Here is a 15,986-nt window from a genome sequence, read left to right as displayed (position 1 = left end):
AGTGCTCATAAACAGCTGTGGTTAGACTGCAAATTTAGCATATAAAAGTAAGTGCTAACACATATAAGGTGCTCACAGTTATCTGGTTTACAGATGAATCCTCAATGCATTATAAATTTAATGTGTTCAACAGGAAAACACCTTTGGGTTTTCTCCTGTATTGTGCTTGAGCAAATGTATTGCCTAGCACAGCCTGGAGCTCTGGTGGGACAGACGGAATGTGAGCAGCCATGGAGCAGAGCAGCTCCTGAGTGCTCACATCACCCCCACTGTGTGTGATGTGAGGTGATGATGTGGCTGTCACTGATGGCAGTGTGGCTGTCAGTGTGCCAGCATCCAGGAGCTCCTGCTCTGCTTGGAGCAGTTCCTGTCCAGGACAGCCCCACTGCCCATTCTGCATGAGCAAAGCAGCTCTTGGGGGTCCCCATACTGTCTCAAGAACTGGGAATTAAAAGCACAGATGGGAACGCGGAGTTTTGTAACTCCATGTTGTTCACACAGCTCTTGGATCACACAAGAGCTTGCAGACCAGCAGGGCAAAGCAGAAACCGTTTTGTCAGGCTGTGTGCTGAGTCTGAATGGGTGCTCCGGGGTTCTCCTCCATGCAAGTGCCCGCCGTTATCTGCAAGGAGTTGCACCTTCGCAGGCACCGCGTGGACCTGCTGGAAGCGGAGATAATGCCCGCAGCAGAGTCTGCCGGCTGGGCAAGTCCATAGGACACACCTCCGGGAGCGTCTCGACCCCTCACCAAGGAACTGAGCAATTCTACCCGGTGCGACGTCAACTCCAACTCAATGCTTCGGCTTAAAACCGCTCCTCCCTTCGCCGGGTTGCTGCTCCCTCGCTGTATGATGCTGTTGTAACGCAGAATGAGCCCCAACGCTGCTAATTCTCATAGCAAGTCTTTCCCCTGATCCTGCCCGAGCCTGGTTGTATTCCGCTTTCCATCACTAGGTGGTGCGGGAGGGGCACCGCACGGAGCGGAGCCGCGTTGCGCCCCACGCTGCACGCCCACCCCGCGCACCTCATTTCCCACCGCCGCCGCCTCCCACGCGTGGTTGGGACAGAAAAGCCGGGGAGTTCCCCTAAAGCAAGGAGACGTTCCCATTCAGAACCCCGAGAGCCTGAAGCGCTCCTGAGCACCGCACCGCACCGCGCCACGGGGCGGCCCCAGCAGCGCTCCGTGCGTGAAGGACGGCTCCAGCAGCGCCAGGAGCAGCCCTGTCTGTTTTACAGCGTGCGTGGGGAAGATCCGTTTCCCCAAAGTCATTAAAATAGTCCCCGACACACGTGAAAAAGCGAGGACGGAACACATTTTCCAGCGCCTCTTTCCCATTGCCTCCCCTCCTCCAGCACCAGCGTTTCCATCCCAGCGCAAATGGAACAGCTGAGATCTTTGTTCGGGTCCCCGGGGCGCCCGGCCAGCGACCAGGGCGAAATTAAACAACTCCAAACAAAAGCAGCAGAACAAAAAGGGGGTGCGGCGGTGGAAATCACGCCGGATAAGTAGGAAACTTCGCTGATGATACATGGAAAAAGTTAAACAATTAGAACTTCAACCAATTTGGCTCCCGTCCCACCTCATCGAGTTAATAAATGGCACTCTTGGTCCCGTTTGATCTCGGCAGGCGGTGTTTCCATAGCAAGGAGGAGCGCAGGGAGTGCCCAGCACAGGGCATGGGGCACCGGGACCATCGGGCAGCAGTGGGGAGGGGAGCTGGGGGTACAGTGCTGCTGGGCACAGCCCCACATGAGACCCGCACAAGTGTTCCAGGGCAGACATGAAGGCAGTGGCTGCAGGAAGAGCTGTAAGCACATTCATTATTTGAATTTGTGCACTAATTAGACAAGGGTTACACACCCAGACTGCATGAAAGGATGCTGGGAGATCTCACACCACGCACTGATCTGCAGGAGCTTTGGCTTTTTTAAATAGTTAAGACACATTCAAACAACCATTTCCACACACGGTTATTTTCCAAAGAAAACCTTTTTGATTAACTCTCTGTAGAGGCAAAACAACTCGCGTCACTTCCAGCTTTCCCCCATACTGAACCGAGCAGCGATGGGCGCTATGAAAATGCAGCCACATAAGCAAACAGCCCTCTGTTATCTGGTTGTTAAACCCGGCAAACCTCTCTCACCCTCCCAGCATTCACCTGGAACGTTCGAACAGCCCCGCTGAGCCCTTAATTCCCTAATTACACACGCGTGCAGGAAGCGCTAAATGCGCTCATGAGATGTAATCCGTAACCGTTAGACATTCTTGTTCTGCTTCTTGGAAATGACAGCACACTTTCCCCGACTCCAGGCAATAACAAAACTTTTTGGGAATGTCTCTTCCCACGGCTGCTCTGCTTCCTGCTCACACCAAGCCCCGGGCAGGCGGATCTGCCCCAGCACTGGCAGCAGTGCGCTGGGCATCGCTCCCATGCATCAAAGGGGCTCACACAGAGGGTGGTGACGCACTGAACAGGTTGCCCAAGGAGGCTGTGGATGCCCCATCCCTGCAGGCATTCGAGGCCAGGCTGGATGTGGCTCTGGGCAGCCTGGTCTGCTGGTTGGCGACCCTGCACATAGCAGGGGGTTGGAACTGGATGAGCATTGCGGTCCTTTTCAACCCAGGCCATTCTATGATTCTGTGAAAATGCAAACCCAACACCCCCAACAGCACACAGCAAATCTCAGACACAACTGGATGCACAATGCACTGTTGGAGAGGTGCAGCTCTTATGTCTCCTTAGGGCTAGCAGAGCAGTAATGAGTGGATTTAGGGTAAGAAAACCCTCTTTGTGCTGCATTTATGTCACAGGAATGCATTTAGAGCACAACACAGCAGCAGCACAGCTGGGGACACACAATGCGCTGCAGAGCATGAAACAGCATCAAGGGGTGACTGTGCGCTCAGTGGAATCTCCAGCACACACACATGTTGGTGACAGAAACCTGAGGACCAAAGGGAAAACAATTACGGTGAGGCAGAAAACCAACAATACCGTTTTATTTTGTATTTCATACAAACCACATCATCCTGCAAACGTTTTACAGCGTTAAATAGAGGGAGAAGGTGGGGCTGGCGAGGCCAGGCCCTGTGCTGGCTCTGGGCAGCACGTGGGGAATTGGTGCCAAGAGTCACTGTCACAGTGCATTGCTGCGAGGTGGCTCCGGCTTTACATCCTCAGCAGGATGGAAGGTGTTGATAAGTTGTAGGAATGAGCATCACAAGAGAATGGTGTGAGAAGTATTGATTTGTGGGTAATGTGCTTCCTAAAGAGAGGTGCAGGCGAAGCCTGGGGCTGCTGTGCCCGTGGCATCACTGCGATGCCTCCAGCTCATGGGGCTTTTAGGGCGCTGCCTGTGCTGCGGGGTGAGGAGCTGCTCTGGGGAGCACAACTCCTGCAGTGATGTGGGAGAGCCCTGCTGGGCTGTCAGGCCCCGGTCTGGGTAAAGTGGGACCTTCCAAACAGAGCCATAAAGGGAACAGAAGTGATCTGTGAGCAGCAGTTATGGTGAAACCACAGAATGGGCCCACCAACCCCTCCTCACCCCCCCAAAGCACTGCTGCCAGCCCAGAAACAAGTGAGGTTAATATGGAAAGTCAGAGCAAATGCTGCTGCTGATTGCAAACTAACGAGCTCCAAGCAGAGGCCCGCAAACAAGAGGTGATAACACTTCATACCTGATTAGCCTTAGTCTCCTAATCACTTACAGCTGTCCCAAGTATTTCCATTCAGCTGGCCCAACCTACTGAGCAAGGCCATGCAAATACAAGCAAACTGAGGCTCAGCTGGGTGATCGCATTGCCACGCATTCCTTGTACTTCAACAATGAAGAATGCAGATGGCAGAAGGAGCTGGGATGGATGTCCTGCTGGCAGCTCCCTGTGGCCACACGGCAGTGCCCATCTCCACCCCTGTCCATGGAAGGGAGCACACATTTCTCTTACCCCCAGCATCTCACTTTCTGTTTTCTGCCCCCAGAGGTGGTGTTTTCCCCCCACTTCTGTTTCTAGGGCTGTTCCTGCACCAAGGGCTGCACTGTTGGTTCTCACAGACCCCAGAGGTCGGTCAGTGCCCCCCAGCACCGTCTGCCCCACAGGGTCATCACCAGGAGGCTTACTGCAGCACAGTCCTGCCGGCCCCCTGCGTGGGGATGCAGTAACACAAAGGAAACGCTCTTTGCCTTTACAGAAGGAATTTTCTTATTTATAAAGCATAGAAAGCAGAAATGTGTTTCAAGAGGGACCTGGTGGTACCAACCACACGGCTTCCATCACTGCGGGGGCATCTGACAGCGGGGTGTCTGAACTGCACCTCTCTCCTCCAGTCACGAACGTGGAAAATATTTCTCCAACACGACAGCATCCCAGGAGCCTCAATTATCTCCCCCCATAAATAAAACCCACAGAAAGCTGTGCCACAGATCGCATCCACTCGCTCAGGGCTGGGGGGGCCAAGCAGCTCCTGTGTCTCCTCCCAACCTCCGGGAGGGTTTCGCCACCCCATCCCCAGCTGCCGGGTCAGGGCAGGGGCAGCAGCCTGGGGGAGGTCTGCAAAGAAACCCAACAAAAGGTCAAAGCGAGGATAGAAGCGGAGCACCTTGCTGTGGGGAGCAATGGGGAGCGGGGGGGCAGGAGGGCAACCAGGTGGGCTCCCACTGCCTCAGCATCCTTTAGACGTGCTGCTGGGCAGCTGGGAGAGAGCAACTGAATGTGGAAGGCAGGAGCAAACCTTGCTGGGTGCTCGGTGTGCAGAGGCACAGAGCACTCACCAGTGGGTGGGAGACTGAAGCTGCAATACAGGAGGCAGCTCTTTGTAGGTAAAGTGCCTTATTTTCTTTGAGCTTTCCTTCCTTCCTTTAGATGACAGTGGGGGGAGGGAAGGAATACCGGTTTTATGGGGGGGAAAAAAAAAGTAGAGAACGAATCAATATTTATGCAGATCCTGGATAAGGTTAAGGCACAGACTAATAACCCAGCACAGCAACCCGCCCCCCCCACCAACAAAAAAGTGTCAAAAGAGAAGGGAAAAACCTGTTCATACGCTTTCAACACCATCCCCTGGAGATCCCAAGTGTAAACGGTTTTATCTACAGAAAGGCATTTTACTCGGGCTGCAGTAATCGGGGTTGATTACAGCCACTCTGCGAAGCCAGCGGCGTGCGTGCGGGTGGGCGAGCGCCGTCTGAGCCCTCGGTTTAGACGAGTTCAACTTTAGCGTTGGGATAAACAGCCACCACGTCATAGCCCTCGGGGGGCTTAACCCTCTCCTTGGCGTGCGTCTCGCAATACAGCTGCTCCTCGATGAAGAAATAGCCCCTCTGCTTCAGGTTGAGGCCGCAGTCGTCGCACATGAAGCACTCGGGGTGGTAGAGCTTGTCGCGGGCTTTGACGATGGTCCCCCTGGGGATGGGGAGAGAGGGGTCAGAGGGGACGCGGCCAGCAGGAAGGGCTCCCCCCGGGTTCTCCCTGCTGTTGGTCCCTGTGCTGTGCTGGGAGCTGGAGAGCTGCAGGCCTGCAGGCATGCGCAGGAGAACCGCGGCTTGTAAGCCTGCCTTCTTACAGCACAAAGAAAAATGCTGGCATTCTCCGAAATGTGACTCAGCACACATCTGCCTGAGAGCCATTCCTCAGCAGATGGACAGAAATAACCCGCAGAGCTCTTCTGCTTGACCCTGACAGTGGTCCTCCCTCAATGAGGCACTGAGGGATTGCCAGAGCACGGTGCTATTCCTGTGATAAGCAGGGCAGGGCTGTTCAGTGAAATCACCTGCATTTGGCTGCAAGATCCCCTTAGAAGGGGCAGTCCTCACTGTCCTCACATCCAGCTTTAGTCATACAATCATACAATGGCCTGGGTTGAAAAGGACCGCAATGCTCATCCAGTTCCAACCCCCTGCTATGTGCAGGGTCACCAACCAGCAGCCCAGGCTGCCCAGAGCCACATCCAGCCTGGCCTTGAATGCCTGCAGGGATGGGGCATCCACAGCCTCCTTGGGCAACCTGTTCAGTGCGTCACCACCCTCTGGGTGAAAAACTTCTTCCTAATATCCAACCTAAACCTCCCCTATCTCAGTTTAAAACCATTCCCCCTTGTCCTATCACTACCCACCCTCATAAACAGCCATTTTCCCTCCTGTTTAAATGCTCTCTTTAAGTACTGGAAGGCCACAATGAGGTCTCCCCGCAGCCTTCTCTTCTCCAAGCTGAACAAGCCCAGTTCCCTCAACCTTTCCTTATGGGATGGGTGTCCCAGCCCTCTGCCCACCTCAGTGGCCCTCCTCTTAGCAAAAAAGCACCCCCATAAAAAAAACAACAAAACAAAACCAAGAGTAAAAAGGTACTCAAGGATTCCGCTACAGCTTCTAACTTGTGTTGCTGGCAGGAAACCACCTGGCTGCACAGTGCACACAGCAGCACTTACACGATCCCATTGCCACATCTCGTGCACTCGGGGAGCATCTGCAGCCCGGACATGGCAGCGCCCAGCTTCGGTCCTGCAGGTTTGATGCTCCGAGGGTTGCTCAGTCTGTCGAGTTTTTCACCTGCCAAGAGTTTTAGACAAACACAGACTGAGGACTTGCTCTCTTTGGCACTTTGTTCTTTATTTTTGTTGTTGTTAAGGAGCCAGAGGGTTATTTTTCCCAGGAGAAGACACGCTCTGCCTGTCACAGCTTGCTTGTAAGGAAGCAAAGAGCAAACACGTGAACAGTGAGACCAGCAACCTGCAAAGCCACACATCTGGGTGCGCAGATGGGCACAGACACCACGTGGACCCCCTGCTCTGCTCACCCCAGCAGCACCTCTGTCCCCACCAGGACAGCACCAACTCCCTGTGGGGCTGCTGGCGGGCATACAGCCCCACGCATCAGAGGGCTGTATCCCCCTCCTCCCAGTCAAAGCAGATCAGTCTCTCGTTTCAAACTGCAGCACAGCGCCCTGACTTCCTACGACTCTTGCAACTTCATAATGAGATTTGCAGCAGTTGGTATTTTCCCATAAAATCTAAGTTCCTGGATTCACATGATTAGAGTAAGAGGCGCTTGGAAGGAAACGAGAAGAAGCTTTTAGCCCCAGTGATTGCAAAGAGAAGCCTGAAAGCTCGAACATAAAAGCCTCAAAGGACTTAAGGTTGAAAGGCAAATAAAAAGAAGCTGAAATGTATCTTCTGGGGATCTTATTTTTTAATGCACAGAGCTGGCGATGACCTGAGTTAATGAAGCAGACAGGAAGCTGGGACTGAGCTGAAGGCGAGCCAGGAGCTCCTGATCTCTATTCCTGCTGAGGACCGTCCACATCCTTATGGAAATGCCATTTATTGAAGAAGGCATTTGAGCCTCCATCAGTGATCCCACTGAACTGCTCTCAACCATCACATTTGTACCAACAATCTCAGGAACACAGCTGCCACGGAGATGCTCTCTGCAAAGGTGAAGAACCTGCACAGCTCTGGCTGAGCTGTGGGCAATGCACAGTGGAGCAGCAGGAGGAGCCCAGCTGGTCAGCATGCAGAAACACCCCCAGCTCCTGCCAGGGCCCTTCGCAGCCCCCAGCACCTGAAGCTCAGAAGGGAGAAGGAACACAGCCAAGCAACAGCATCTTAGTGGGTGCAGGGCCATGAGGAGGGGTATGGAGGGGCAGAATGGAGGTGTTTTGGGGACACTCAGCACGATGCTATCAGCAAACCTCCTACCTACCGTTCTCCCCAGCCTCCAGCATGCCCTGCAGGTAGCGGAAGGACCCCGACTGCTTGGGCTCTGAGGCAGGCCTCTCGTAATCCTGGAGCATCTTGTAGACATCTGACTCCACATCGATCCCGTTTCTGTTCCGTGGGAGGGACTTTAAGGGGTCGGTGCTATTTGAAAACAAAGAAATACTCAGATCAGATACACACAGCCATCATCAGCTCATCAGGGATGTACCTGGATGGGATCCAGTTTCACACAGATGCAGCAGAACACCTCTCTTCCCTGTAATCCAGGCCTGAAGGCATGCCCATCCCAGCACAGCGCCATTCCAACTGGGATCAGCTTGTTTCCTGTTTGTTCCCTGTTGAGCAATGCAGCTGGGGCAGGACCAGCTACTGAATGCCTTCAGGAGAGAGGGCAGCTGCTGACAAACACTGCACACTTCCCTACCGCACATGGAATTTATTGGGGGGGGGGGGGAAAGAAAAAGGATAAAACACCACATCTAACTAATTGCATAGGTCTAAGGGAATCCACCCACCCCTGGGGGACGGTTCCCTGGTGGCAGGCATGGAGGGGACCGCTGTCCTCACCACGGCCCCTCTGGGTCAGTGCTCCATTGCGTGGCTCTGAGTTAGCACATCCATGTGGGGTACCACAAATGAGGTAAAGCATTATGCCAGGATGGCTGAGCATCCTTTCAAGTAAAGGACGCTTTGGGTAGATGTGTAAGTGTCCTGCTGAGGAGAAATGAGCTCAAGTGTTTGTGTGCTTTGTTGGGGCCTGAGAGTGTACAACAGCTCTGTGAGAAAAGGCTTTTTCCTTCCTCAGTGGCAAGCACACCAAGGTCATCACAGACCCCATAAAACAGTGGGATCCTACAGCCTCATCACACAGCTGCACACAGCCTGGTGCTGCCCGACTGCCTTTCCCCAGCAGTGCTGTACCCAACCCCAAGCACAGCCTGCTCCACATGCACACCACCTCTTGGCTCTCAGATAACATCAGATTTTGCTATTGGGATTTCTGCATGGTGCCCTTCTTTCCAAATTCATTCCCTTTCCTGGAGCAGGGAATAACCCCGGGCTTGCAGAGCCAGCGCAGCACGAATTCACACAGGCACACAGCTCCAGGGGTGAACAGGAACCCTCTATGCTCTCTGTATTTGATACAGGCTGGGGAGCATAAATCACCAACCAGCACAGGATGTGTGGAAGCATGGCAGCCCACAGCCCAGCCTGCCTCAGCAAGACCCACCCGGGCTGCTCTCAGTACAAAAGCTTTTTCTTTCCTAGGAACATTATTTATTTGGTGGCCTCCCGGACAGCTGCACTGAGCAGACTGCACATTTATAAACATCCCATTTCATTGGGCTTTGTTTTCCCGGTGAGCAATCCCAGTGCCCGTCTCAAGGCTTGGCTGCTGAGATCGTGGAGGACAAAACCCATTGACCCCATGTGAATGCATGCTCTGAAGACCCAGGATGGTGATGTACGGGATACCCCCTGGTAGCAGCCCCAGGCTGGGGGTCATCGGCAGCAGAGGGGTCTTATGCGGACCTGAAATGTTTGGCCACCTCAGAGACAGATGATCAAGCATTGCCCTTAAATTCACACAAGGGTTCTGCGGCTCCTGCAAACACACGAGTTCTGTTCAGAATCTGGTCTCTGCCAAACCCCAGTTTTTGCTTTCCCTCCCACCTCCTCTTGACCAACAATGCATGAACCAAACCCAGCATCCCCGCTGCTGCGAGGAGCTCTGGGAGCACCAACCCAGACTCCACCTCGGCGACAAGCTCCTGTCCTCAGCAGGATGCAAGCAAAGAGCTGCCAGTGGGAAACTGAAGTCCCTTTGCACGCCGACACCACGTGCACCATACCTTTGGGAGGGAGAGATGTGCAGCCCACTGAGCTGCAGCGGCAAGGCGGCATCGGCGCTGCTGCTGGCATGCGGCCGGCTGGGCTGGGGGTGCTGCAGGCTCAGTGCCGGCCTGCTGTCCACTGGGCTCCCACCTGCAGCGTGGGGCATGGGCCTCTTGCCCACTGCAGGGCCGTTATCCTGCAATGGAAGAAGAAGCAGAAAAAGCGTGAGGTTTGTTGCTCTCGGTGCGGATGCAACACAAGGCTGCTCTGCGATGTGAAACCGCGGTAGTCGTATTTTACACGCACTGTGGAAATTAGAGGTTTGCACCAGGAGAACAGCCTGCAATTGGATCTTGCTGAATCTATGCAGCCTTTCCCGGTCTCTAATCACAAACCTGCCTGTTTCTGCAGGGCCGGCCGTGGCCGAGTATTCTCCATTTACTCTCCTGTAAAAGCTTATTTGTTACTTCAGCAGAAGGGTGTGAGGCTGCTCCAGTCCCCACGGCTGTTCCTGCAGTGCTCAGTGCCTTCCTGCTGCTTCACCCAGCAACGCACAGCAGCAGCCGGCCGCTCTGTGGGCACACGGTGTGACTCAAAGCTGAGTTCTTGGGTTTTTCTCTGGAATTCCCACACTTTTGCCCACTTGCAGCTATTTCCATCCACGTGAGTCAGAAACACACCCGTGGTGATGAAAGAAATCGGCGCTTCTGCAGGCAGCCGTGCTCCCTTTAATGTTTCCACCCAGCCCAGGGCTGACGTGCAGTGCTGCTGCCCAGCTCCAAAGGAGGGCACTGCCAGCAACTGTGGCACAAAAGCTGAGCAGAGAGGAAGAATACCTGCAAACAACCAGCAAAGTGCATAGCGTGGGCTATAACGCAAAGCCTACATCTGACCAAAGCCATCCAATAAACACTAATGGGAAACAAATGTCTGTCACTGGTGCAGAGGAGAAAACACCGGCACTTCCAAGCACAGTAAAAACAACCAGTTAAGAGAAATAAAAAGCAGATCCTGCCAGAAAAACATTTTGCAAGTCCAATCGTTCAGCCTTCCTCGGGCAAAACCCCCACTGATAAAAACAGGGCTTTAGTAAGAGTTGTGGGATGGGGCCCTCACGTTTCCTCGTCCCCCAGATGTGTGATTGCAGCCCTGGGTGCCATCACCACACGGCACACGTGCACACACGTGGGAAAGTGGTTTTCAACCCAATTGCTCCAAATGAGCTATTAAAAAGGGAATTCCGCTGCCAGGAATAACATTTTTAACTATTCCCCAATTTCTGCTCTTAAAAAAAAAAAAAAAACCCTAAAAATTGCAACCAGGCTGCATGTTTCCAGTTCCCACATTGACATCGCGATTTCAAGGGAAATAAAGAAATATACTTTCAACCATGACATGGGGAGGAAAATAGGGATTGTAAAGGATCTGGGGAGGCAAGCAGCAGCACGTGCCCCTGGATGGCAGGACACCACGAGCTATGGGCTCCAGGGCCCAAACAGCACCGTGCCCATCGGGACATGCCAGGATTCCTGCCCTCCCTGCAGCACAGCAGAGCCTTCCCCTCTTGTAGGTTTACCATAACCCACAGCAGCTCATGGAGCACAGTGTGCTCCTTCCTGCCCCACTCAGCAATTCGTAAAGCAGGGGCAAATGCTTCCATAAAGTGTAAGGTCTGCCCAGTCCAGCCCCCACCGCCGAGTGCCAGGACCAGCAGGGTGCTGCTACCCCAATGGGGCTGGGAACCCCAAACCCCTAATCGGGACAATCAGGCAGATGGGCTCCTGCTGAGCCCCCCCGGCTCTGTGCAGGTTTGCTGAGCCAAGCTGGCATCAGGGGGCAGCTGAATGGGAACACATAGAAAGCATTTTCCCCTCTACGTGCACAAAGAGCTTTGTTCTTTCTCTTCATTTCTCTGCTAAAATCTTCCTTCTTGCATGAAAAGCCATTCCCTGGATCGAGTTCAGTCTCCCTTTTTCCATCACAAAAGCTGGTTCAGACTTTTCCCACGAGACCTGCACAAGGCTTTACATCATGCACAGCGCTCGCGCCTTCGTTCTCAGAAACCTAGAACCAGATGGATTTCTTTCCAGTTCTCAAACTTCAAGATCACAAAATTTCTTCCCCCTCTGGGACCTAATTTGCTTCCCTCTGCTGGCTTTTTTTCCTGCTTTTTATGGCCTCTCTTAAATTAAGAGGGTTTGCAAACCCGTTCTGAGAGCTGGCCTGCTCAGCTTCACCGAGGAGAGCTCCCGCAGCCTGCAGAGCAGAGATGTGCAATCTGCTTTCTCATGCTTGCCTTTGAGGAGCATCCATCACTGAGAGGGGCTGAGCTGACACACAGCATCTGGGACTCCTGGAGCCCAGGTTGAGTGGTTCATGGCTTCACAGCTCCTGCCAAACACTGCTCAGTCAGTTAACAGGCAGCTCTGCCCAAACCCTTATCCTGGGTCTGCATCTCTGCTGGAAACAGGAACAGACCTTCCACTTGCCTAACGAAAAACATTTCTTTTGCATCAACTGCTGGCACAAAGGCATGTGTTCAGCCCACGACCTGTCCATGCACAGCGGCAGCAGGAATGCTTTCCCCTCACACAGGTATTGCTCAGCTCCAGCAGCTCCGTCCAGCAGAAGAGGGACCACATGCAAGAAAGACAGAATACGCATACAAATCTATGCTGTGGCTTCACCATTTCTAGGCAAACCCTGGGTACACAGCAGGCTCTGCTTTGCTGGCTCGCAAAAGCTGTGCTGCAGACTTCACTGGTGCAGCTGAATTGGGACTTCCATTCCCAGGCTTTAAGTCAAATCCACAGTGCAAGAGAAGACTCCGAAATTAAACACTTCTGTCAAGCTAATCCCCGCTAGAAGAAGTGTTCCCATAGCTAGAAAAAACGTGCAGCCAACCAGGAATTTTGGAAGGGTTTAGAGAATTCGTCTCAGTCTCTTCTCTCTCTTTGGAAGAGTTTATATCATATTTTGTAACCAACATTTTTAGGGTCAACAAAAAGCATAAATCTGCTCGGGTTTTTAAAAGCACACCAAGGCAAGCAGGCAGCTGAAACGGTGTGCTCAAATGGGGATAATGCTGAGATCCACCACTGGGAAGACTTTAATGATGGATTTCCACCCAAGCCCTTCCCTTGGCGTGCAGAGCTGCCTCCATCACACTGTGCAGCACTGCAGCAGTCACCGCCCGCAGCCCTCGGGGCATTCACTGCACAAGAACTCCATGTGAAGCTGTGGGAACTCACATTTCTGTCCTGATAAAGGCTTTAGGCACAGTGTTGCAGAACAAAAGACGACCCAAAGCATTCAAAATGTGTTCACGACACTTTCAGCTAGACCCTTAAAAGGGCAGGAGCACAGAATGAGCCTCGTCTTACAGAGACTAAAACCAAAACATCAGTGTGAGAGGCATCTCAAGGGACCAGGGCACATCCAGGGCTCACAGCCATGGGATGGCACCAACCAGGCTTTGCTCTGTGCATTGTTTATTTTCCTAAGGCAAAGCAGGGGGGGCAATCCTGCTGCCTTTATAAACACCCAGCAGCAGACCTAACGGAGCTGAAGGTCACTGACAGCTCAGCTCAGCCAACAGCAGCTCCCTGATGTACTTCAGACCCGCTGCCTTCCTACAAGCAGGACAGCAGCAGCCAGACGTGTGCTGCCAAAATGCTGAGTTAGTGCATCGCTCAGTGCTGGGGTCACTGTGCAGAGGTCCCACTGTGACCGTGCTGTCACTCACATCCCTCCTGCAGGGACGGCCATGGAGCCAGCCGCTCCCTGAGCTGCTGTCACTGTGCTCAGATGTGCCCCAGGGACACAGCCAGCATTCCTCTGCCCTGACCTCTGCACTATACAGCTAAATGATGGGTACCGTGGGGGAGAAGAGGGCAGAAGTACCTCTCTGCAGAGCCAGCGTCACGTTTGTACCGGAACACATGCAGGGCTGCAGCCGTGCCTAAAGGTGGTACAGGGTTGGGGCAAGCCAGCTGCAACCCTGGGCTTGGTGATGCTGCATGGGTGTACAGCAGCACATCCCTCAGGACTGAAATTCAGCCTCTGCACAAAACCGCAACACAGACATCCCTTCCGCTCTACCCCCAGCTCTTCAATAGCCAGCACAGTGCTTCGTATCTGATAAAGTGGTTTAGAAGTCCTGGAAATCTTATTAGCACACAAAGGAGGCAAAGGGCAGACAGCACTGTGCTCATCTTAATGCAAAGAACAGACAGATGCTGTGGCATGCCCCCGGGAATGGATCGAGCCTCCAGCTTTGGCCCATGCTCCATCTATACCGAGTCATCCTCAGGTGAGCAGCTGGGAACAGAGCTGGGCAGCACAGCGGGGCAGGAGGGCAGCTGCCGGTGGGAGGCAGCTGGGACAGGAGGACACCAACCCCCCCCAGTGCCATGCACACTTTAACAGCTCCCTGGCAGAGATCTGCTACACTCCGAGCACACTGCTGGCGTGGCTGCGTGCTGCTCTGCAAACAAGTGGGTGTCAGCATCCCTGAGCACAGCCCCGCTGCTGAGCTCAGCTCAGAAGATCATCAGATAAGGACAGCTTGCTGAGGCTGGATGAATGGAGAACGTGAGTTATTTCATGAGGTGGACCTCAGCTCTTCTGCCAAGACTCTATTTCAGTACAAACCACAGTACAAAGGAGAGCTCTCCACGCCACGTATTCCTCACTGCATGCATCCTGCAGCCCAACAGCAAAGCCCGGTGTCTGACTGCCCAGGACACAGCCCCACATCCCAGCCCTCGCAGCTCGAGATGCTGCAGGCAGTGCTCTGCAATGAGAGCTCCCTCCACAAGGACTCAATTTGGCCTATTTCTGTATTACATTCTGAAACTGCTAAACCTCTGCCAGCTACGAGGAAAAAAAGCACTGTAAGAAAGCTCCCATTGCATTTCTTAAAGCTGTTACAGCACGAAGCAGGGCTGAGCTGTGCCCCACCATCTGACATTGGCATGAGTTTGCAAACACAAAACCCCATTTTGGAGACACATCTCTCCCTGCAGCAGCCTTGATTTGTGCACAAGGAGAAACTACACCAACACCCAGACAAGCTCTGCTGTCCCCCCTCTGTAGGAGTGGGGAATCAGAAGCAAAAGCAGCAAACAGCAGAACATTTCCTCCCAGTGCTAAACGAAGCAGGATTACAGCAGCCCCAACTGCAGCCATCTGATGTGTAATTGCACGGATGGGGAAGTTCCTAAATCATCCACAAGTGATGGCTGGGGATTTCTTAACGTCCAGAATTGTTCAGAGGGGCGGGAGGCACCGACCCATCGCTGAAGGAGTGCTCTCAGGAGAAGCCGCTCCGGGATGTAAAATGAGGCATTATTATTAATAATAATAATAAAAATTTAATAAGTGCTTTTGGGATAAGCTGGGAAAATATTCCAGCTCTGTGCTTGCACACGTGCTGCACCGGTAGTGCACAGCACACATCTGACTGTAGGACAGTCTCTCCCCATAAGCAAAGCACTGCAGAACTGCACAGCCGCTGGTGTGGGCACAGCATCCCCACCCCCAGGAGCAACCACTGCACCAGGAGCACATGGAGCCCCGCAGCACTTTGCCCCTGGGGGTGCCCAGCTCCCCCACGGCCTCTTAGAAACCCACAGCAACGGAAAAAGTTACCCAAGAACGGCAAGAATGATCAAAATGTGTTTCCATTTATCTGGCCCGCTCCGGCACAGAGGGCATGTTTTTAATATCAGTGGTGCAAGGGTGTGTTTAACAAGCAGACAGAGGAGGGCTTTGTACGAGCAGAGCTGCTTCATTAGCACTGTCATAGGGAAGCAGGACAAGCGGGGAGCGTGCGCTCTGCTGAGGGTGCAGACACACTCCTCGTGGCCCCATAACGCTTCCAGGCAGGGCCCTCCTGCACAGGCAGCACTCTGCTCCCTGCAGGGAAGTCAGAGAGCATCACCGTGTCCAGGGTTATTTACTGACCGTGTTGGTGGCTCAGGAACATGTTATTGTTTCTATATCCTGATGAGTGGCTGCACAGAACGATCACTCTAGGTGAGCAGAAAGGGAAACCGCAGTGCATTAAGTCAGCTTTCCCTATGGACCCAACCAGAGCTCCGTGTGCCTTCACACAGACATACAGCGTTGCCCAGTGCTGCAGTGTGCCATCTCTCCTTCCCCATGCCAACAGTCACCGCTGGAACAGACGTTATCAAGGAAAACAATACAGCACACCTACCCCTTAGGAAACACCATTGGACAAAGAGCTATTTCATCCTAAGCCTGCCCAAGCTGTCACTATTTTAGTTCAGCTCCTATTCACTTTCAATGAGAGCAGGCCGTGCAAGATACTTGGAAAGAAAAAAAAAGCACCACTTTGAAAATTTCATCCTAATTTTTTCCCTTTTACCCTCAAAACATTCTTTCCTCTCTCATGCATTGGGATTATTGAAG

The 15,986-nt window shown here is 53.2% G+C and overlaps 1 protein-coding gene across 2 annotated transcripts in view; it reads right to left on the bottom strand.

Moving 5' to 3' along the window:
- Positions 1 to 2,985: 2,985 nt before the first annotated feature.
- Positions 2,986 to 15,986, bottom strand: part of PDLIM4 (PDZ and LIM domain 4) — a 32,558-nt gene continuing 19,557 nt past the window's right edge. For both annotated transcript variants that reach the window (XM_046900285.1, NM_204839.3), the window contains exons 4-7: positions 9,566 to 9,744; positions 7,696 to 7,853; positions 6,423 to 6,543; positions 2,986 to 5,401 (exon numbers count right to left, since the gene is read on the bottom strand). In XM_046900285.1, the coding sequence (XP_046756241.1) occupies positions 5,197 to 5,401; positions 6,423 to 6,543; positions 7,696 to 7,853; positions 9,566 to 9,744 (663 nt within the window). In that variant the 3' untranslated portion in view covers positions 2,986 to 5,196. The remainder of the gene's footprint in view (positions 5,402 to 6,422; positions 6,544 to 7,695; positions 7,854 to 9,565; positions 9,745 to 15,986) is intronic.

Source organism: Gallus gallus, chromosome 13 (genome assembly GCF_016699485.2).
Source record: "Gallus gallus isolate bGalGal1 chromosome 13, bGalGal1.mat.broiler.GRCg7b, whole genome shotgun sequence".
Taxonomy (NCBI): Eukaryota; Metazoa; Chordata; class Aves; order Galliformes; family Phasianidae; genus Gallus; species Gallus gallus.
Note: the sequence above shows the minus strand (reverse complement) of the source record. Positions and strands in the feature narration are given on the sequence as shown.